At 47.5% G+C, this 23,485-nt stretch overlaps 2 protein-coding genes, 1 long non-coding RNA gene and 1 other non-coding gene across 12 annotated transcripts in view; 2 read left to right on the top strand and 2 right to left on the bottom strand.

Annotated features, from left to right (window-relative positions):
- The first annotated feature begins 6,603 nt into the window (after nucleotides 1–6,603).
- LOC106977920 (olfactory receptor 10V1-like) lies at nucleotides 6,604–11,658 on the top strand. The gene has a single exon (XM_015075495.3). It carries the CDS (start codon nucleotides 7,519–7,521, stop codon nucleotides 8,455–8,457), a length of 939 nt encoding a protein of 312 aa, XP_014930981.2. The 5' UTR covers nucleotides 6,604–7,518; the 3' UTR covers nucleotides 8,458–11,658.
- A 1,078-nt stretch (nucleotides 11,659–12,736) lies between these two features.
- LOC128311757 (uncharacterized) lies at nucleotides 12,737–17,991 on the bottom strand. Its single transcript, XR_008290329.1, has 3 exons — nucleotides 16,896–17,991; nucleotides 16,512–16,639; nucleotides 12,737–14,433 (listed from the first exon to the last, which is right to left on the bottom strand). It is a non-coding gene; the product is annotated as an uncharacterized LOC128311757 (long non-coding RNA).
- On the bottom strand, nucleotides 15,744–15,849 carry LOC113595534 (U6 spliceosomal RNA). Its single transcript, XR_003416061.1, has one exon. It is a non-coding gene; the product is annotated as a U6 spliceosomal RNA (small nuclear RNA).
- Nucleotides 16,946–23,485, top strand: part of STX3 (syntaxin 3) — a 43,992-nt gene continuing 37,452 nt past the window's right edge. For 2 of the 9 annotated variants that reach the window (XM_053203127.1, XM_053203126.1), the window contains exon 1: nucleotides 16,946–17,838. In XM_053203127.1, the coding sequence (XP_053059102.1) occupies nucleotides 17,809–17,838 (30 nt within the window). In that variant the 5' untranslated portion in view covers nucleotides 16,946–17,808. The remainder of the gene's footprint in view (nucleotides 17,839–23,485) is intronic. The other 7 variants (XR_008290318.1, XM_053203124.1, XM_053203125.1 and 4 more) reach the window with 6 other exon arrangements.

The following is a 23,485-nucleotide window of genomic DNA, read 5'->3' as shown; positions in this document are numbered from 1 at the left end:
TTTTGCATTTTTCTTTCTAGATTGCTTTGACAACTTCCTGCCAAGTTCTCTCTCTCACACACATACACACCCCTGTAGTCTTCATTTTTTTTAAGTTTATTTATTTTGAGAGAGAGAGAGAGAGAGAGAATCCCAAGCAGTCTCCTAGCTGTTAGTGCAGAGCCCAACATGGGGCTCAAACTCAAACTCATGAACCATGAGATTATGACCTGAGCCAAAGTCGAGAGTTGGATGCTTAACGGACTGAACCACCCAGGAGCCCCGTAGGTCTTCATTTTTAGCAATGTTCACTGAATTTTCAGTTACTGATTCTTGAAATGAAAATTTTAGGTGACACATGAATGAAAATGAGAGATTACAAGATAGAACTGGCATAATACATGTTGATAGGTAACAAAAAGTGAGTGAGTTGAATTTAACTGAAGAAAAACATTGGGGCACCTGGGTGGCTTAGTCGGCTAAGTGTTCGACTTCAGCTCAGGTCAGAATCTCGAAGTTCGTGGGTTCGAGCCCCGTGTCGGGCTCTGTGCTGACAGCTCAGAGCCTGGAGCCTGCTTTAGATTCTGTGTCTCCCTCTCTCTCTGCCCCTCCCCACTCACACTCTCTCTCTGTCTCTCAAAAGTAAATAAATGTTAAAAAAAATTAAAAAACAATACAGAGAGATAAATGCTATAATTGGGGTTGGGGACAAAGCCACCACAGAGCCTGGAGCAGGGAGTAAACTTTCCCTTTGTGGAGGAGGGTGGGGGAAGGTGTGCATATCAGAACATGGCTTCATTTAACAGATGACACCGGGCTGAGCTCTGAAAGATTCCTGGAATTTGTTTAGGTGCACAAGATATTAATCTCTACCTGGATTAATTAGAATTGTGTATCTTTTACTTGTTATTTTTTTAAACATTTATTTATTTTTGAGAGATGGAGAGGGACAGAGCATGAGCAGGGGAAGAATTGTGTATCTTTTAAATGCTCTCAAACTTGGAGAGTAAAAATTAAGCAATAATTAGAATATAGCTCAGTCTAGTAGCAGTGAAACCAGTTTGGAATATCACGTCTCCAAACAACTCCTATTTGTGTTCATTGACCTACAGGGGATGGTCAAGTGAAAACCCAAGTTAGCCTCTTGGGCCTTTACTGAACCGACACAAGCAGGGAAATCTCCAGAAAGAAGATGAGAAGAACTGAGAGCTGAGAGAGACAACCCAGAATTCTGTCTCTGCAAGGGCTAGAGTCCTATGCTTTTCCCTTGAGAAGAGGCAGCAGGGAAGGCTTAACAGCATCTGGATGTGTGCTCCTCTCGGTGCTGGGTGGTTTTTCAGAGTCAGTCTCCACGGTTCCCAAGATTATTAAGAAGGGGATTCCACTGTGGCCTTCACTCAGCCTCAGGGAATGATGTGGTTGCCAGTCTCTCCAGGCAGAAGGTAAGGAGGGTAGATGCAAGACCAGGTTGATGAGTTGTTTGTTGTATGGTCTAGACCCTGGGAAATGGACCAATGAACCCTACTGACCTTGGGATTCCCTAATCCTGTGAGGGGCTTTCTGGGGTGAAGTTACAATTAGATGGGAACATTTGTACAATTTCCTGGAGTGAATGAAGTGACAGTGTTTATGCCAAATATTCTAACAACAAACAAGTCTCTGAACCAGTCCACCACCGAGAGTGAGAGAAGAGTCTGCCTCTCCCTTAAAATGTGACCGATTTCCTAGATTGCCTGAGTGGTGAGAAGTTATCCACCCTCCTTTGTAGGAGGAGTCCGTGCTTTGATGGGACACCCAGAAAATATTGTGTAACCTACTCAGTTTCCAGGTGACACAGTCAATGCCTGGTTGATAGTAGATGCTCAGTAAATCCTTGTTGATTGAGTGAATGCATGAATAGTCCTGTTAGTTCCACTCTGTAAGGGAAGAAGGCAGAGGAGTATGCAAAGGTCTTTATGGAAGAGGAAAGGCTCTCTCTGTGGATGTTTGCCAAGTCTTTGGAAGCAGTACTGGTGCCAAGAGACTCATCAAAGAAGATGCAACATTATTGAGAGTTTGTATTTCCTGGGTGAGAAGAGAGTCGGAATTCTCTGATCCAACCTTCAAGTAGCAAGGCATTAGGCAGCAGCAAAGGCAGAAGAAAGCAGACAATGAAAGAGAACATTTAACTATGACCAAGCCCACAGGATTGTCATCTTTGTACCACTGAGGGGACCCCAGAGGAGGAGCAAGTTTGGGAGCAAAGAGTGGAGAGATTTCTCATTCACTCGTCAACACCTTGGATGAAGACACAAAAGGCAAGAATAATTGTTTTGTTTGTATAATAGATTTATCACGCTTCATAGGCTCCTAAAAATAGAGTGCCTTGCGATCAAACCCTAGTTACAGCAAGATCAAAATCAACTTGCACAGTACAGAAGACAAGAGAGAAATAGAGATGGAGTTACTAGAGTTGAGGAATGATAAGCAGTTGAATATAAAACTTAGTTTTGGGCTTCCTAGCAGCTAAGACGAAAAGGGAAGCATGAATTATGTAACTTTAATACTCAAGTAGGATGACATATATTTTATTAAGAGAGAAATGTGTGTGTCTGGACAGGGGTCTGGGGAATGGGTTGTGAATTCAGGTGAGTCTAAGGAATGAAAATGAGAATTCCTTATCCAAGGAGTGTTGAACATCCCTTCTGTAATCAAGGTGATTGTGTATTGCAGTGGAATTCACTCTAGTTTTTAAGACATTCCACACAGAGAACCTTTTACTTTTAAACTTCTCTGAAAACCTATTGGTGTTCTGAAGAAAACTATGAGGGATACTGGAGGTAGTATGCTTAAGAGATGTGGTCTCCAGGAGCTATGTCTATTGCCCAGTTAGTTATAGCTTTGTGAAACATGTTCATTAAATTTGTAGATGACAGTGGGAGCAAAATTGATTACTCACTGGAGTAAAGAATTGAAATTCTCCATAAGATCTTGATGGACTAGAATGATGAGCTAAATCTAAGGGGTTGGCTTTAAGAAGAGATGAGGATAAAGGAAAAAAGAGAGCAGAAGGAAAGGAGGAAAAGAAAGGAAAAGAAAGGAGGAAAGGAAAAGAAAGAAGGGAGGAAGGAAAGAAGGAAGGCAGGGAGGTTCACAACAATAAACCCAGCCCGTATCTAGATGTTAATCCTGGTTCCAACAATGACTGTTTGTATAACTAGGGGTGTGCTAGGGAACTTCTGTTTCCTTGCCTCTCAAACGAGAATTCTAAAAATCAATGAAACTTTTGTAATTGGAAAAATAAACACACGTTTTTGGAAGGAAATTTGAAAAGTGGAGAAAAGCATGAAGAAAACAGTAATCACCCATTTTTCTCAAAAACACTGAGAGTTTACCATCCTCCTTTATATTGGTCGCATAATTTGTTCATGCGATGCATAGTCTTGCCTCTTTGTTTCCTTCATTTAATGTTATAAGCGTCTTCTCATCTTATTAAACCTCTTCATTATAACAATTTCAATGGCAATGTAATAGTTCATCATATGAATATATGTCAAGGGACTCAAACATTACTTTTGTAAGTGTTGATTTATTTTTGAGCGAGAGAGAGAGAACATGAGTGGGGGAGCGGCAGAAAGAGAGGGAGACAGGATCCGAAGCAGGCTCTGTGCTGACAGCAGTGAGCCTGATGTGGGGCTCAAACCCATGAACTGCTAGATCATGACCTGAGCTGAAGTCAGATGTTCAACCAACTGAACCACCCAGGTGCCCCAAAACATTACTTTTTGTTAAGCATTTGTTTTGTCTCCTTATAAAAAATTATTAAGGCACACTGCACACATCTTTGTGCGTTTGGCTCCATATTCCAGGCTATTTCCTTAGGAAAATGTCCTTTAATGTTAAGAGTACTGATTCAATGCATAGGACATCTTTTTTTTTTTTTTGATGTTTATTTATTTATTTTGAAAGAGAGTGTGCAAGCAACACTGGGGGTGGTACAGAGAGAGAGGGAGACAGAGAATCCCAAGCAGGCTCTGCACTGTCAGCACAGAGTCCGAAATGGGGCTCAATCCCATGAACCATGAGATCATGATCTGAACCGAAATCAAGAGTCAGACGCTCAACCGACTGAGCCACACAGGCACCTCCAACGCATGTGACATCTTAAATTACTTCTTGAAAACACTGATTATCTCTCCAGAAAGGATACACCTCTTTAGTATCAGAGTGCTAAAATGAAGATTCCTATTTCTACTTCAAAAGTACTAAGTATCAGTCACCAGCATTGATAGAGCTTCAGTAAATCTCCAGGGTTCATGTCAATACAGCATTACATAGTGCCTGACACTGTACTAGGTCCTGGGCATTAGTAAAAAATGGGACCCAATTGTCCCTTGCCCCCTTGGGGCTTAGAGTCCAAGGAGCGGACGGAAATATACATGTGAACACAGAGGCAAACACATGCAGGGAATGGTGAGATCCCTGGTTATAGATAGTGGTTCTTTTTCTTATAACTGTTTGTCCCATTAGTGTTTAATTCACAGAGATCAAATATTTGGGGTAGAGGATGTGCTGTCCATTCTCACTCTGCATAGAGAGAAAGGCAGGCAAGCGTGTGCTCTTTTTTTTTTTAATGTTTTTTTTAAACATTTATTTATTTTTGAGACAGAAAGAGACAGAGCACGAGCAGGGGAGGGATAGAGATAGAGAGGGAGACACAGAACCCGAAGCAGGCTCCAGGGTCTGAGCTGTCAGCACAGAGCCTGATGCCGGGCTCTAACTCACAGACCACGAGATCAGGACCTGAGCCAAAGTCAGATGCTCAACTGACTGAGCCACCCAGGTGCCCCAGGCATGTGCTCTTAATGTTGTTCCAGAAAAGGAATTAGCATTTTCAAGAAATAAAACTCTCAGAAAGTTCCAGATGAAAAATTTCCTACCATGATTCCAGCCATCTTCTAGCCCTCCTACCGGACATGAGGCTGTGCCAAACAGATGACCCATGCAGGGGCAGATGCATTTAGGAAAGGAAAACACGTTACTTCCAAAGCATGCAGGGAGTCAGACTTTAAAAAGACTGGCTCGTAAGACACAAAAACCCAACAAATACTCAAAGGGTAAAACTGTAAGTCAGCAAGAATATAAGGTTGTATTATTCTGTGTATGGTGGAAAACAACATTCTTACATGATTATTATATTTTCAAAGATCATGACACATCTTCAGACATCAGCATAGCAAAAATAAACAAAAAAATACATTCTTTTGGGCATCCATAAACCAGTCAGGCTGATCTGTTTTGGTTTAACTCGGGGTGCAAAGTGGTCCCCCCTTCTTACTGTGGCATTGTGAGTTGCTTAATCATTGGAAGAAAGGCAAACTGTCAGTTTTATGTTTCTGCAGGAGATGTAATATGGGTTGTGTGTGTGTGTGTGTGTGTGTGTGTGTGTGTGTTGGGGGAGGGGAGGATAAATACCCTACTGCTCTTTATGCTACTTTTCATTCTCCTGTCAGTAGCATTCATCAGCCAAACCCAACCAGAAACCACAGGGGGAGGGTGACTGACTAATGCAGTCCTTAGTGACTAGCCTCCCAGGGGCAGAGCAGGGTGGAGAGTCGATCTGGGGAGCAGACCTAGAATAGCCAGGAAAACCTTCCTTTTGCACATCACTAAGAGGAAGAGTAATCTCTAAAATGATGGAAATGGAAAAGCAGAAAAGTGGAAAAAAGATGGAAAAGTGTCTAGAGAGGTAGGAAGGGAGTCTGGGCAGAATAGCATTACAGAGGCTATGGGTGGGGAATTTCAAGGAGTAGGGAGTAGCTGGCAGCTTCAAGTCCAAAGTAGCTGTTGGATTCAATGACTTGGAAGTCATTGGTGAACTTCATTAGAGTGGTTTCAGGTAGTAAGATGGAAACTGGGTTGCCTGGGCTAAAGAGTAGGAAATAGTCATGATGGGAAGGGGCTAGGGAACCATTAGAGGGTGATGTCAGATGGAGGGAATGTGTTATGGATGTGCTATAGATCCTATGTTATAGGTCCAGCACTAGTGACAATTGCTTCCAAGTAGCTTCTGTAATTTTTTTTCTGGGAGGCTGGGTCATCCACTGCTAGTGAGGAAGGAGGTAGCAGAAGAGGAGACTTGAAGAGACCAGGGAAATTTGCACTAGTTTTGGAGGGGACCAGAAGGAGGAGCTCTTTAGAGGATGGGGGTCAGTACTGGGGTTGATAATGCCCCTTTGTTGTGGCCCCACTCAGCAGGATTTTGTAATCTTTAGTCGTGGTCAACCTGGAATAGGTATGTTGGATATTACAGAAGGTAACAACAGGGTTGGCAAAAGGTCAAGGAGCCATGGATGGGGATAATATTGGCAAAAACTAATGGAAGGTATGAACCATAGGTCTTGGTTGGGTGAGGAAGGGAGTAAAGCCCAAAGGAGGCTTATTTGGGGGAACTGGAGGCGTCAAAGTGGTCTTGAAGAGGGAGAAGAAGAGAAGTGTTCCTGATTATTGCTCACACTCATGGAGAGTTCACTAGGGGCCAGACACATTTACTTCTCACAACAATCCTAAGAGTTCTGTCTTATTGTCATCTTTATAGATATAGAAATTGAAGCATTTCTTTATAGATATAGAAATTGAAGATATAGAAATTGAAAGCTTCATCAAGTTGCTCTAGGTCATACTCCTGGTCAATGGCAGATCAGGGATTAGAACCTAGATGGTCCAAACCCAGAGGCTGCACTGTTGAGAACCAGGCAAGGGATGAGGGCACAGAGGAATTTGTGGTCTGAGTATGGTACTGTGTGATTTAAGATTTCAGTGCTGACTTGAACAGATACTTACACACCTATGTTTACAGCAGCATTGTTCACAATAGACAAAAGGTGGAAACAATCCAAGTGTCTGTGAACAGATGAATGGATGAGCAAAATGTGGTATTTACACACAATGGAATACTATTCAGCCGTAAAAAATAAAGGAAATTTGACATGTGCGACCACATGGCTGGAACTTGAAAGCATTATGCTGAGTGAAATAATCCAGACACAGAAGGACAAATACCATATGATTCCACTTGTATGAGGTTCCTAGAATGGGCAAACTCATAGAGACAGAAATCAGGGTAGAAGTGACTGGAGTTTGGGAGGATGACATATGGGGAGTTATTGTTTAGTGGGTACAGAGTTTTTGTTGGGATGATTTAAAAAAGTTTGGTTATGGATAGAGGTGATGTTTACCCAACATGGTGGATGTATTTAATGCCCCTGAATCATATACTTACACGAGGCTAAACTTAGAAATATTATGCATGTATATTTTACCACAATTAAAAAAAATATTTCTGTGGTGAACTACTTCTGGGTGATTACAACAAGAAGTCTGATTTAAAAGCAAGTTGATGAGTTTAGGCAGGAGGTGAAGACCGCTGGGGTTGAGGAGATCAAGGAAGGGAGAGGCCAAGGATTGAATGGGTCACCCGGCAGGAGCTCTGCGTCCTGCCTTCATTCTCTCCTCCGGGGGGCAGCACCGCGCCATCCGCAGGCCCAGCTTGTTGACTACATGGAGGGTACAAATCAGACTGGGATGATTCACTTCTACTTCCGCCCCTTCTCCAAACTCCCCGAGGTGCAGATGCTGATTTTCGTGGCCTTCCTCGTCATGTACCTGGTCAGCATCGGCGGCAACAGCTCCATTTCTCTCATCATCTGGAGCAACCATTCTTTGCACACCCCCATGTACTTCTTCCTGGCCAGCTTGGCAGCTCTGGAGATCTGCTACTCTTCCACCATTGCCCCTCTGACTCTGGCCAGCGTCCTGTCCGCAGAGAGAGCCCTCATCTCCCTGCCTGGCTGTGGTGCCCAGATGTTCTTCTTCATCTTCCTGGGCAGCGCTGACTGCATTCTACTAGCTGTCATGGCCTATGACAGGTTTGTGGCCATCTGCCACCCTTTGCGTTACACCCTCATGATGAGCTGGCGGTTGTGCGTCCAGCTGGCCCTGGGGTCTCTGGCGCTGGGGTTCATCTTGGCCATGCAGCTGACTGTGCTCATCTTCCGCCTCCCCTTCTGCCGCAGCCAAGAAATCAGCCTGTTCTACTGCGATGTCCTCCCTGTCATGAGACTGGCCTGTGCGGATACGTGGGTCCATGAGGCCACCCTATTGGTGGTCAGCCTCACCGTCCTCACCATCCCCTTCCTGCTTATCGCCCTCTCCTACGTTTTCATCATGGCCGCCATCCTGAAGATCCGCTCGGCAGAGGGGAGGCACAAGGCCTTCTCCACCTGCTCCTCCCACCTGACTGTGGTCCTGCTCCAGTACGGATGTGGAAGCCTCATCTACTTGTGCCCCAGCTCCAGGTACTCTCCAGAGAGAGGCCAGGTAGTGTCTGTGGTTTACACCTTCATCACCCCTGTGCTGAACCCCTTGATCTACAGCATGAGAAACAGAGAGCTTACGGATGCTTTGAAGAGAACAATGATGAGGTTCCTGTTGTCCTGAACACGGTGAACGCTCTGGATGTTCCTCTACAACACTGCTGGGAAGACACAAATGAGTATGCCTTCTGAAAGACAAGGAGATGGGGGCTAAGAGGTCACCGGTTTTATGCTGTTCCTTCTTCCCGGTTATATTATTTTTGAAAAGTCATTTTTCTTTCCTCGGCCTCAGATCCTTCATCTCTAAAATGGGGATTAAAATGTCCCACCCGACTTAAATTCTGGGGTGGTTTTGTGTGTAATGAGATACATGACGTGAAACTACTTAGTGGCTTTTAAAGGGAGATACAGCAGGAATGTCGTTCTTACTTATCGTCACCATTACACGTAAAGTCGGTGTCCAGTTCTCGGGCTCTTTGCAGGCCCACAGGTTGCTCATGTGGGCGGGGTAGCGGGGGTAGAGCCAAGAAAAGGATGCACATCCGCCTGGGAACATCGGAGCCACTTTCTCCTTATGCCAGCAGTGCAAATGCTGAGTTTGTGCCTTGCTGAATTCTCTTTCATCCTCAGTTCTCTTCCAGGGAAAGGTGACGGGGAAAGCGCTGGAGTTTAAATGCTCTATTTTCTTACTTTTACACCCAGAGCGAATCTGTCTCCATCTCAGTCTCTGACTCTGTATTAGCTAGCTCTTAGTCTGCATCTAACTCACTCTCCCCATGCTCACAGGGGCTCCTCCCGCTGTGGGTTTCAGACAACACACATACACACACTCACACTCACATATCGCACATTTCTATCTGTCCCTGGCTTCTATGGTCTGAATATTTGTGTTCCCTGCCCCCCACACCCAGCCCCAACACCACCCACCTCATGAACAAGATTATACTTTTATAAAAGAAACCCCACAGAGCTCCCTGGCCTGTTCCACCATGTGAGATTACAAGAAATCTGTGACCGGGAGGAGGTTCCTCACCCAACATTGACCTCAGGCTTCCAGCCTGCAGAACTCCGAGAAAGAAATTTCTGTTGTTTATAAAGCCACCCAGTCTGTGGTACTTTGTTAAGGATGGATGAAGGCAGTAAGTATATACAATATGCACATGAGCAAGTGGGGGAGGGGCACAGAGAAAGACTCTTAAGCAGGTTTCATGCTCAGTGCAGAGCCCAGTTTGGGGCTCGATCCCATGACCCTGGGATCATGACCTGAGCCAAAATCAAGAGTTGGACCCTCACCTGACTGAGCCATCCGGGTGCCCCAGAAAGATTGCTTTTTTAATTGAGCTTCTCTAGGTAGCAGGGGGGTAATGGATTCAGGTAGAGCAAAGCTAGTTCTGTGAAGACAAACACTGGCTGGACACAATGAGGGGAAGGGCCCCTAAAGCGGCTGTGAACAGGAGGGTGATTGTTTCAGGACGATCCGCCTCAGGGTAATGGCGTCAGAACATAGATGGTTTACTGTCTTTTTATAGGGTGAAGGAAGCTCATTTATTCCTCTCCTTGTTGAATAGCGAGTGATTTATTGGGGTGCCTGGCTGGCTCAGTCGGTGGAGCGGTGCAACTCTTGATCTCTGGGTCGTCAGTTCAAGCCCCCTGTTGGGTGTGGAGCCTGCCCAAAAAAAAAAAAAAATAGTGAGTGATTTATTCATTCAACAACATTTAAGAAGGCAGTGAACAACTATTTATTGAACTCTACTGTGTACCTACCTGTAGAAAGGTGAAGTTAAGTCTAGTGGCTTTGAAGAGCACAAACCAGGGCCGCCTGGGTGGCTCAGTCAGTTAAGCCACCGACTCTTGGTTTCAGCTCAGGTCATGATCTCAGGGTTTGTGGAACTGAGCCCTGCATCGGACTCCAAGCTGACAGCACGGAGCCTGCTTGAGATTCTCTCACTGCCCTCCCACTGCCCCCCCTCAAAATAAATAAACTTAAGGAAAAAAAAAAAGAACACAAACCATGATAGCCCAAGGGCAAGTGATACACCGCTATGAGCTTCCAGAGGAGGGACAGTGAAGGGAATCAAGACAAGTTTGACGAGGGAGGTGGCATTTGACCTGTACCATGCAGGTGTCCAGATCTGTGCAAAGAGGAGCAGGGAGGGCATTTCTGAAGGGGGGAATGGTAAGGACAGAAGAACAGAGAACGAACTCTTTGTGCCTCTGTTTCCTTATCTGGAAAGGCATAAACACTCCGCTACATTTTTTCTTTTTTTCCTGAAAATGTATCACAGGCTTAAAAGGCAGAAACCATGACCCCAAATTTATCTTAAAAGGAACTGAAATGTTCCCGTCTTCCTTTGAAGACAAGAACCTGAAAGGACCTTGTTTGGTTCACTTACAGACACTTGCTGTCCCTCCTGCTGTGTTCTACCACAATATTCTACAAGGTCAGTGTTACTTGCAGGACACGAGTCTTGTTGAATCATAGGTGTTTGGGAGAAATAAACTTTATGTGGTCAAGGAAGCATGAAGACTACTGTACCAATCAAACCCCAACCCATTACTGCAGGTTCGCTCTGTGCCTATAATGTGCAAACGTGCCGCCATGATTCTAAGATGAGGATATGTTTGTCTATGTTTTTCGAGCTCTGTCACCATTAAAGTCTTCTGTTCCTTGGGGTATCTTATGAAACCTCTTATCCTGTTGAACCTACTTTGGAAGAAGCTGCCTTAGCTGTTGCTGACTCAGTACCAAGAGGGTTTTTTCACTAGCGACGGAAATACTCCAGGCACTTTTCAATTCCCCATGCTTGTTGAGGGAACAAGCGTAGTTGTCCTGGGTTAGTGGGCTTCTTTTCAAGTGATTGCAGAAGGGAATTAATGTTTACCATATATTAGCCCATATATTGTCACAAAACCCATGAGACTGGTGTTATTTTTATCTCTGCTTACAGATAAGGAAACTGACACATGGGGAATTTAAGTCACGTGTTCAAGGTCACACAGTCAGAACGGGCAGAATGTGGGATATGACGGGGATGGTGCTGCTATCTCAGCATGTTATCACTGTACTCTGGGAGTTTGGGGGAGATCCCTTCATTTTTCTGTACTTAATTTCATAATAAACGAGGGGAATAATACCTACTCTACTGCCCTGACTTATTGTGAGATCTTGGGGGTGGGGTGGAGAAAAACTCTAAAAGTACGATGAAAGATTCAGCATGGTTAGTCTAATATCCAAATGGAGGGGCACCTGGCTGGCTCAGTCGGTATAGCATGGAGCCTGATGAAAAAAAAATAACATCCGAACGGAGACATATGCTAGATGGCTTATTTATTTATTTTTTTTAGTTATAAACATTTTACTTTATTTATTTATTTATTTATTTAAACGTTTATTTATTTTTGAGACAGAGAGAGAGAGAGACAGAGTGTGAGCAGGGGAGGGGCAGGGAGAAAGGGAGACACAGAATCCGAAGCGGGCTCCAGGCTCCAAGCCATCAGCACAGAGCCCAGCATGGGGCTCAACGCGGGGCTCGAACTCATGAGCCGTGAGATCATGACCTGAGCCAGAGTCAGCTGCTTAACCGACTGAGCCACCCAGGTGCCCCCAAACGGGCCTTCTGGAGCTCAAAGTAACAGCAGGCCTCTGTGGAGGAGGCGTCTTTCACCAACCTCTTCTTAGTAGCACTTTGGGCTTTAGGGCTTCAGGGATTGAAGACTTCGTATAAACAGGAAAGCAAGTTTATAAGGTTCAAATAGTTTATATTGTCAAATTAGAGGCATAGGTGTATGGCACAGGGAGGTTCGTGCTAGGAAAACATCTGAACGATGTGCTAGAAGACATCTTTGTGAGATAAAAAAAAACATGTTATTTTAAACCCTCAATTCAGTGACACAGAACTCATTCTCCAGAACACGTGGAGTCGCGGTTGGACTTTTAAGAGGTAGGATTCTGGAAGCATCTTCCTTCTTCCTCAGAGAGAAGAGAGGGGGATCCCCAGGGAGCCTGTGTGTTAGTAGCCAACTATTCTTTGGTTTGTTCTCCAAATATTTGCATTCTACCTACTTCGTAGTAGCCCTGGGAGGTGAATAACATTGGTTTGTTGCTCTTAAGCTCATGGGCTAGCCAGGGACACAGATGGATAAGCAGCTAGGTACAAGACAGGACGTGTTTTATTGCTTTATTTATTTAAGTTTATTTGAGAGAGAGTGTGCATGTGCGAGTGGGGGAAGGGCAGAGAGAGAGGGAGAGTGAGAGACGGGGGCGGGGGGAGAGAGGGGGGGAGAGAGAGAAAGAGAGAGAGAGAGAAAGAATCACAAGCAGGCTCCAGACTGCCAGTGCAGAACCTGTTGTGGGGCTTGAACTCACAAACCACAAGATCATGACCTGAGCCGAAGTCGGACGCTTAACAACGGAGCCAGGGTGTGCTTTAAAAAGAGGTCTGAACAAGTTGTGCAGAGGCAGGCAGAGGGGCCATGGGGCCACGTGAGGTTTGGGTTTTGAAGGAGGAGCACAGATCTGTTAGACGTGAAAAGGATTAAGGGCCTATTAGGCAGAGGTAGGTGGGAAATCCTTGGTGCATCTGGCTCAGAGAGGAGGTGGGCATTCAGTGAGGCTAACGAGGGGCTGTGCATGTCATGGAGGGCATGGGGCCCGGGGCCAGATTGGGCAAAGGCCTGAATACCATTCCAAGAAGAGTCTGTACTCCCTACTCGTTGTAATGAGAAGCTACTGATGAGTTTCCATCAGAAGAAAGACGTAATGGAGGCACATTATAAGAAGATTCGCTTACTAAATTTGGTAAATCTTAACCGAACGCCTGATACATTTGTGGCCCTGTGCCTGGGTCGGGGTCCACATCAGTGAAGACAAAAGACAAGGCTGCTGTCCTCAGAGCTTACAGAAGGCACACGAGGCAGACCAGTGGCCAGGTAATTCATAGGGTGGTAGGGGCTACGATAAAGCGCAGGGTGTCACCAGAGGCATGTTTGAGGGACACTTAACTCCATCCTGGAGGGGGAAACTTTTACTCTGAGGCCTGGAGAATGTACCAGTGGTGTCCCGGACGAGCATGGGGGAGAAGAGAGCTCTGAGAAAGTGACGCAGCCTAACTCTGGCATTGATTTGGGATCTGAACTATGTACTAGGTAGGCATTGAGAGGACTGCCAGTCTTCATTCTACTGTGTCATCCCCTCACCGTGAGCGTGGGCTGCACCCAGTGAGTAACTTCCAATGAACAGATACAGCCTAAATGACGTCACAGCCGAGATTAGGTTCAAAAGTGCTTTGGCTTCCATCTCTCCCTCTCGCCTGCCTGTTCTGATGGAAACCAGCTGCCATGTTGTGAACTGCCCTATGGAGAGGCGTCACCTGTCGTGCAGTGGGCTCTGGAGGTCCAGAAGGGGTAAGGCCCACTCCCTTCCTCCGATGGGAACGAAGTAGGGTCGGAGGGAGGAGAGAGAAGGAAGCGGAGTTGCCAAACGCCAGGAGCCTTTGGTTGGTCTGTAGAGGTGAAACTGAGTGTCGGCTGGTTTTACACATAGCCAAAATGCAAACACTTGAGTGGATTTGGGCTCTGTTTGTTTAACGGGGAAACAGCTACACCAAAACACAGCAGATGGGAAACGAAGTTCCACCGTGGGGCAGAAGAATAAAAATACATCAGTTGGGGCTCCAGCTAAGCCTGGAACCTCAAGTCCCCGTCCACACCTACGTGGAGACCCTAGAGTCCACTTGGGCTCAACATCAAGAGTCTTTTTCACCAGCCCCTGGACTCCCCTTGCCCAGGTACCATATTCCAGTTACTTGACTTTTTCATTTCATTTTGTTTTTAAATTTTTTAACATTTATTGATTTTTGAGAGAGAGAGAGAGAGAGAGACAGAGCACAAGTTGGGGAAGGGAGAGAGAGAGGGAGACACAGAATCCGAAGCAGGCTCTGTGCTCTGAGCTGTCAGCACAGAGCCTGATGTAGGGCTCGAACTCATGGAGTGCGAGATCATGACCTGAGCCGAAGTCCAACAGTTAACAGACTGAGCCACCCAGGCGCCCCGACTTTTTCATTTCTTGTATACAGCTAGCAGGTGGAATCCAAACTTCTGCCTGTCCGGGAAGAGCAAATATTAATATGCTACCAGAAAATAAACAAAATGGGGTTCATGCCTAACAAAAGTTTTAAAGAAAGCTTGATGATGCCTCTAAGTACCTCCCTGCAGTTGAGAGGGCTCTTTGCCCTATTTTCAACATTTTTAAAAAGTTTAAGGGAAATGATACAGTCATTTCTGTTATGGCTCCCTAGGCTAACCAAAAGGTTATTGTACTTTTTCTTGGAATCATCTCATAGGAAATCAAATTTCTTTTTGGTTTCCAAGTTTTATTGAGATATAATTAACACGTGACATGGTATTAGTTTAAGGTTACAGCATAATGACTTGAGATATATAGAGACAGCAAGAACGATCACCACAGTAAGTTTAGTTAACATCTATCACCTCACATAGTTACAATTTTTTTTTTTTTTTTTTTGTGATGAGAAGTTTTAAGTCTATCATCTTAGTGACTTTCAAATGCACAGTACATTCTTGTTAACTCTAGTCACCATGTTCTACGTTACACCCCCAGGACTCATAACTGGAAGTGTGTATCTTTTGACCTCCTTCACCATGTTGCTCCCCACCCCCTACCCCCCCCACCTCTGGCAACCACCACTCTGTTCTCTGCGTCTGAGTTTGAGGAATCCAAATTTCTGATTCCCCAGGAAATATACTTTGTGAAGGATATGAAATCTTTTAAAACAAGAGATCCATCAATGAAAACAAAGCCTATAGGATACTCTTGATCTTGGAAAGGTTGGGAACCAAGTTTTGATCAACCTCCTTATTTCACAGATGAGAAAACAGGTTGTGTGGTGTTAAGTGTTAAGTTTTGTGGCAGAAACTCTGCCTACAACTCGGGCCTCCCGGCTACATATATCAGTGATCATTCTCCAGCCCCATAGCAACTCTCCCTTCATGGAAAGCCCATCTTGTGAAGGACAGGTTACACTTCTTAATGTTTGGGCAAAGGCAAGGAACAATAAACAGTGGTGGAAATTATAGGGAGGGGAATTTTTGTTTTGTAGAGCCAAAAAAAAAAAAATTTTTTTTTTTAAACAGTTGGAACTGTTCAATCGGGAAAGATGCTTTCTTGAGAGTGTCTGGAAAAATTGTGAGACAGTTAAAATGGAAAAAAAAAAAGCTTACTGGGTGTCGGATGGTGTGGTAGGCCTTTCTGGATTATCTGCATTTATTTATGTATGTTTATTTATTCTGAGAGATAGAGCACAAGTGGGGGAAGGGCAGAGAGAGAAGGGGAGAGGATCTGAAGTGGGCTCTGTGCTGACAGCAGAGAGCCCAATGCGGGGGGGGGGGGGCATATGGAAGCTTCATGAATTTGTGTGTCATCCTTGTGCAGGGGCCATGCTAATCTTCTCTATATCGTATATCTATATTTTAGTATATGTGCTGCCCAAAGGAGCACTGGGTTATGTGTTTTTATTAAGGGTCTGTGCCTCCTATGGTCCTGTAACTATTTTACAATTCTGTAGATCGTAGAAAACTGCTAGTAATGCAAATAGTTCTTTTCCATGGAGATGCAAACAAAATCTGATTGAGGTGCCATCGATCTCCTCCCACCCCCGGAAGTCGGTTTTGCATTTAACGTATTCATTTCAGCATTCCTGATGGCCTGTGTGAGTGTCTGTTTTTTGGGTCCTTCTGGAAACAGGTTTTTCACACTTTACTCGTTCCCTCATTAATTAATGAGTCAAATAAAATCTTTGATGTGTGTTCACTTTATAGTTGTCTGAGAGTCATGATTTTTTTCTTTTTGAAAACAATTCTCTTTAACCAGGAGGTCTTGGACGTTCCATCCCTGGATGTGTTCAGGCAGGTGGTGTGGCCATCCTTGATCCTTATACCAGACTCCTATGGCTCTTTCCAGACTTTAATGTAAAGAGTTGTTCACATCTCTGTTTCCCTCAGGAGACTCTCTTTTCCTGAGGAGGGGGACCCAGCTAATGCATGCGCACTAACAAAAATTTGTTAAGGGAAGGGGAAATACGGTGTGCGATTTACTCACCTTTTCCATTTAGGACCACTAGGGGGAGCAGAAGCCTTCCTTTACTAACGTCGGGAACCCACCTAGGGAGCGTCCGGGGTGGAAGGAAGTGTAGCCCAAAGGAGGGTCAGGGACGAGAAAGAGTTCATCCAGCCCGACCGCTTACGACCGTATCTTTATGGGAGGAGATGAAGTCAGCCTGGATCACGCACTAAGATCGCAGAGGAGGGCAAAGTTCTGTTAGAATTACGAAAATATTTACAGCCTTTTAACCTGAATACACAGAGCACATTCTTGTCGTGACTTGAGAATTCAGTCTTCGGACTGCCACTCCCACTTACTGAGCGCCGCCCTCTGCTGGGTAGGTCGGTGGTTCCCAAGGAGGAAGATGAACGGGGAAGAGGGAAGAAAGGGAGGGAAGGGGCGGCGCAAAGACCCCGCCCACCTTTTCGGTAGACCCATCCCACCTGGCAGTCCACACCTCGTAGGAACGAAGACGGCTTCAGCTTGACAAACAAACAGTTCGTGACACAGACATCTCGATCTTACCACCCCGGTTCTGTGCGGTGCGAACCAGACCCCTCCGGAAACGCAGTCCTCTAGAGAAACCGCAACCCCCAAAGTTGTACAGATTATTAGCGGCAGGTGCTGCCTCCAACGTTGGACTCCTTCCATTTCTCGGAGGGGTCGCGATTGCGACCAGTGTCAAATCCAGAGTCTTCGCCGCCGCCCCGCCGCACCCCCGGTTATTTCCTTTAGGAAAGAACACGCGCCCCCAGCGGTATCCCGCAGTCCCCCGGACGGCCAGCTCCGTCCCTTGGAGCGCCCTTCCTCGGTTGCGGGGGGCGGGGGGGGAGAGGGACGCCTGGCTCTCCCTCCCACCTGCTAGGCGCACAGCGTTCTCGGTCCCCGGGACAGTGTGCGGCCGGGCCCGACACAGCCCGGTGCAGGCCGCGAGCGGCCGTCGGGGGAAAAGGAGGGGGTCTCCCTCGGGCCCGCCCTTTTCCCTGGACTCCCCCGCCCTCCCCCCCGCGCCGGAGCCGGAGCCGCCCGAGCGGAGGGCCCTTTAAGGAGGAGCGCGGGGCGCGGCGCAGGTGAGGGGCGGGCCCGCCGGGCGGATCTGCGCTGCGCGCCGGCGCCGGCCCGGGAGCCGGATTTGGAGAGCGCGGCGCCGGCGGGGCCGCAGGGGGCGGCGCGGCGGAGCCTCCCGTGGCCTCGGACGCTCCTCCTAGCCCGCGGCCGCCGCCCGCCTCCGCCTGCCCCTCCAGCTCCTTCGCCCCGACCCGGCCGGCCGGCCGGCCGCCCGCCACTTCCGGCCGCTCACCTGGGACGCGCTCACCTGGGACGCGCTCACCTGCCTCCGGGCGCCTGGGCAGCAGGATGAAGGACCGACTGGAGCAGCTGAAGGCCGTGAGTCCCGCCGCACCCGGGAACTGTTGGGCCGGGGGCAGCAGCTGCGCGGGAGAGGGCCTTCCCTATGTTCCCCAAATCCGGGCTAGAGGGGACCCCGCGCCAGGCCTGCGCCCCCGGAGCTCCCGCCGCATCCGCGCCCCTTCCCCACCCCCGCCCCTCCGCTTCGGGGTCAGGTGCCAGTGATTCATCCCTGGGTTGTGATTTCCTTGGATGCCTCCCTCCCCTCCCCACAAGCTGGACAGTTTCAGTTCAGAGCTGGGGTCTGCGGGTGGGGGTTCTTTGAGTCCAGAGGAGTTCTCTGTGAGGTCAGGGGTCACCTCTACCAGCCTGCTACCTGGCAATATGCCCAGGATTAGCCTCCTCCTACCCTCCTTGTCTCCCTTGGGGGGCGGGGAGGGGGCGCCGAGTACGGCTGCCCCTCCCCCAGGACCTGCTCAGAGCCCCTGGGTGACCTCCTGAGCTGTGAGCTGGTCACGTGCCAGGATGGGCCCAGCACCTCGCCACCCTGAGGTCTATAATTATTAATTTCTCCCTCATCCTCCGGACAGCTGTGGTCAGGGCAAAGGATCTGAATGAAGGTAGACCGCCTCCAGTCCTACTGCACAAAAGCCGTAAAACCCCGAGCTACTTAGTCTTTTGAGCCTGTGTTTCCTTGTCTGTCAAACGGGGATGATCATCCCTTAGAGATTTGCTATGAGATCAAATGACATAATGGGACTTGATATAGAGGATGGTTAAAGCTTGGGTTTTTGAGTCATTGACTCACGTAACAAATAATTACCGAGTACATTCTATGGGGCAGGCCCGGTGCTCAGCCCTGGGAATTGGGGGACACAGGCTCTGTCTATATGGAATTTTAAATGTAGCCTTTGATAGAGACAAAGCAGTCCCTCTTCTTGGGAGCTTGTGAGAAGTGCGAGGCTTCAGCCCCTGACTGCACCCACAAAATCAGTCTGATTGCTCTCGAATCTCCCCAGGGGATGCAAGAACACATGAAAGTTTGGGAAGCTTGGGAATGGATAGAACTGGGGTTGCCTCCTGGCTACACCGATTACTGGCTGTCCCTCCACCTCTGAGCCTAAGTTTTCAGGTCTGTGAAGTGTGTGGTTGTAAGGACTAAAAGCAAGAGCACACAGAGCCCTTTGCATGATGCAGGGTACGTGTGGGATGAATAGGTGGTAAATATGCTGATAGCTGCAAAAATACAGGCCTTGTTCAAGGCACTGCTGAGATGCTGTTACAGTGGCTTTTCTTTCTCTTCCCTTATCCTGGGTAAGACCTTTGCGCTCCTTTCACCTGCTCTGGGTCATAATGCTGCAGAGGAGGTGAGGGTGATGGGGAAGTGAGAGAAGAAAAAGGGCAGCTACAGATGGGGGGGGGGGGAGGGAGTTGGGGAGGGAGCCGGGGAGGGAGCCTCCCTGCCTCCTGCCCGCTCTTTGTCATTGAAGCTTCATAATATCGCCTTTACTGACAGGACAGATTTTATTGCCCCTATTTTTTAGACAAGAGGCAAGTAGAGCTCAGCTTGGGTAGGAGGGGTGTCGCGGTTCCCAGGGCCGGTCAGGGCACAGCCCGGAGAGGAACCCAGGCTCCTGACGCTCTCCACCATACTCCTTCCCTGAGGCTCGCTGGAAAGGAAAGTGGAGTGTGGTTTTGAAGATCTTTCCAGCAATCATAAAACAGTGCGGAACTGAACGGCAGGCCCAGGCGACTCCCTTCCGTGCGTTAGGAAACCCATTTCCAGAGGAAGATAGCCCACCGCCCCTGTCAAGCCCACGGTCAACAAATAGCAAAGAACTCTTGAGTTCTGAGCATCAATTCAGTTTGCCAGGAAAGCCAAGCAAGTCCCCTGGCTTCCCCGAGCGTCCCGTCCGGGCGGGGCTTTACCTCTGGGGAAGGGAAAAGTCACACTGGGGACTGGGCACTGGGCACTTGTGGGGTGATGTTCTGAAATCACAGGTTTTGGAGCAGGGGCATGGCTGGTGGTGCCCAGCAAAGAGGACCAGGCTGCAGGTTCAAAGGTTCTGATTGTTGCCTTGCTACTTAATAGCTGTGCTCCTTTGTACCCCCTCTGCTTCTCTGTTCCCCTTTTGTAAAACAAGAAGTTTGGTTCATCTCAGAACCCCCTCTTGGCAATACTGATGTCTTGCCCTGGACCATTGTTCACGTTTGTATGGGTTTTGGTTTCTAGTCCACCCCCCACCTCTGGGTGAGAGATGCCTTCACTGCAACAAGATAACCAGACCTCTGATTACTTTCATCAATAAAAAACGTTGGTTACCCCACATGAAACCAGTTTCACACTGAACAGCCTGTGTAATCTCCTCTGTGGCATCTTTCTAAACCTTTGGGGGAGGCGAGGTGATAACTGGGGGAGGGCGGTCATGTGCAGGAGATTAGCCTTCCTCTGTGTGGGTATCAGAAGTAGATGTGAAGTTGACAGGTCAAAATAAGGATTCTCTGCGTGAAAGCATTCTCAGTAGTCAGAGCTGCCCAGGGACGGACTGGGGTGGCCAGAGAGGTTGGGAACTCTTAAGCCTGGGGCGAGGCAGGAAGCTTGTGGGGAGTTTGAGCAGCTCTCTGAGGGTGGAGAGGCAAACTGATTTCAGGCCCTCATCCACCTTGCTGATACATGGTTCTCTAAAATGCTTTGTTGTGTGTGCACCTGTGTTAGGCACCATGAGGCTCTTGGGTTTCCAGGACCAAGGTCTCAGAGTTGCACCTGTAAAGTGGGTCATCGTACCTTCCCCATAGAGCCATTGTGGAGGTTGAATGAAATAATCCAAGATAATCACCCACCATTGTGCATGTGCCTTCCCCCAACTTGACCTGCCGGGAGCAGCATCCACACTGAAGGGGCACACCTTCCCGAGGCCATGGTCACAAGACCTGACTCATCTCTTGCGTTGCTCCTCCTGGTAGGCCTCCTCAGCAGCCTGCTTCTTCAGGGAGTAGGACAGGCATACCAGGAATGCACAGGGTCTACCCCCAGCCCGTCTCACAGGCTGATTTCTTAGTAGCTGAACTTTGGATCTACGGAGTCCACACAATTCCCATCCAGGGACCTCTTGCCCGGCTCTCTTTTCATTCAGCAAACATTGACTGAGCACCTACTATGGCCCAAGCCCCGCCTTAGGTGCCGGGTTATAATGGTGATTACCACCTATTCCTGGACCTTAGAAGTTCACAGTCAGATAGGGAGACGCACAAGAAACGGAAAATGATGATACCATCCTTGTGTTAGAAGCTACTGTGGGAAGACCCTGTCGACTGGCCTCTGGGGACAAGACACTAGGGGGTGCAGGGTGTTTCCCAGAAGTGATGCTTGAGCTCAGGTCTCGTTAAGATCAAGTCCGATCTCTTCAAGGCACGTAGAGTCTCCTGAGAGGCAGGGATCCTGGATTTTCTCAGCCACTGTCTCATTGGCGAGTGCTCCACTATTTCACCACGATAAGTGCTTTGGGACTTTCCTGTGCTGGGTGTGCTGATCCTCCTTTCTGACCTCTTCCTGCTGGATAGCATGTTATGCAGAATTACTACACAAGGTTCTGGTCTTTTTTTTTTTTTTTAATTTTTTTTTTCAATGTTTATTTATTTTTGGGACAGAGAGAGACAGAGCATGAACAGGGGAGGGGCAGAGAGAGAGGGAGACACAGAATCGGAAACAGGCTCCAGTCTCTGAGCCATCAGCCCAGAGCCTGACGCGGGGCTCGAACTCACGGACCGCGAGATCGTGACCTGGCTGAAGTCGGACGCTTAACCGACTGTGCCCCCCAGGCGCCCCGGTTCTGGTCTTAAAGAGTAAATGGTCATGTATGAAACAACTCGCAAATTAAAGGTAGATAATGATAGCAGAGAAGCCAGTGATGTCGGGCAGGGAAAAGAGGGCAAGAACTTTGGACCCCCTGGAGTTGGTGTACGGAGGACTAGAAAGAACTTGGGGTACACCGGCCCCTCCAAGGCAAGTGCTAATAGGGATGCATGAATGAAATCAACCACCTGGAACTCTAAAAGGCCAGAGTAACTTTTTATTCATTCTGTTCTGTCTTGTCTCTTGCTGCATCTTGAAGGGCTCCTTGGCTTCCTGCTGCTTTTGACAGTCTGGATCTCTGTGGGATCAGAGTATAACCCCTCAGAATCATGGGGCTGTACTTCCCCTTAAAGCTCAATTCGTTTACTGCATAGATATTGGCCCCTGCTATGTGCCAGGTACTTTGGATCCTAACCAAATCTTAACATCCTGACTTGAGAATCTCTTCACTGAGATTCAACTTAAGACCCTTTTCACTGAGATTCTGTACTTTAGTGAGAAGATTTCTCACTGGTCTGTGATTTCTTCCTGGGAGGATTCACCCCCGGGAGAGCGATTTAGCTGGAGCAGACTGGGAGGCCAGGCCGAGATGAGTTAACAGGGGATTGAGCAGGGATTATGGACTCATCAGGCTGAGGCCAGAAGAGAAAACGCTTGGACGAGGGAAGGGGATTAGTTTTATTTTTGTTCCTGTGAGTGAGGGGGGAGACCGGGGCCTGGCAGAAGCCAGGGTGCTCTCTCTCCCTTCTCCTACTGTCAAAATTCCTACCCATCTTCCAAAACGCATTCTTTCCACTTACCTCCCTGACTGCAGCCTAGAGTATTCTCCCTCATTCCAGCTGTGCCTAAAGGGCTGTATATTGCTTTGCAGCAAATACCTTTCTGCTGTTAGGTTCATGGGGTTTTTGTCACCATGGAGTAGGCTTGAAACCACCTTCCTTTGTTTTTTCAAGAGTTGGACTCTTTGTCTCCTTAAGTTCTATTGTCCTTAAGATCGATGATTCTGGGGACACGTGGCTGGCTCAGTCTGTAGAGCTTGTGACTTTTTACCTTGGGGTTGTGAGTTCAAGCCTCACATTGGGTGTAGAGATTACTTAAAAATAAAATCTTAAAAAAAAAAAGGAGTGATGGTTCTATTCCTTGTTGTCATTGTGTCATCAACTGCAGTAAAATTGATCATTTATTGAGCAGCTACATACTATTTGATTGGACCTGTGTTAGGTGCCTTGCATTCGTTGTCTCTAATCCCTTCAACCACGCAAGGCAAGGTGCTGTTTTACATTATTCCCATTTCACAGGTAAGGAAATCGAGGCTCAGATTTGATGGAGATCCCCAGCTGGGAAAAGTTGGGATCAAGATTGAACATGTCTGTCTTGCTTTTTTTTTTTTTTATATATATCTCCCTGCACTTTATTTGATCGTCTGCCCATCTACAATGCACACAGCCTGATGCAGTGACAGAAAGGGTATTCCTCTGGGGCCCCAGTGCCCCGAACTCTGCATGGTAGTTATCTAGTAAATGTTTATCCGACTGATTATTGACTAATCGACAGCTTGGCCCTCCCACATCCCTTGCCCATCGTTGGGACTTACTCTTCCCTCTCTATTCCCTGTGGGGTGGAGTTGGGCAGCATTTACTCCGAGAGCCTGTGAATTTGCTAATGATGCCAGAGGTCACTGGTTCCATCTTCAAGGACATGGGTGGCTGAATTCCAAGGCTCCTAGCTATTCCTAAACCCTTAGCCCACTACATCATGGAGGATTGCCCCGTTCAGAAAGACAATGAAGGAGAAGATGTGGGTGCCATGGTGAAAATCTAGCTACCCCATTTT

The sequence above is a fragment of the Acinonyx jubatus genome, chromosome D1, assembly GCF_027475565.1.
Source record: "Acinonyx jubatus isolate Ajub_Pintada_27869175 chromosome D1, VMU_Ajub_asm_v1.0, whole genome shotgun sequence".
NCBI classification, from domain to species: Eukaryota; Metazoa; Chordata; class Mammalia; order Carnivora; family Felidae; genus Acinonyx; species Acinonyx jubatus.
This window is presented reverse-complemented; position numbering and strand designations above follow the sequence as displayed.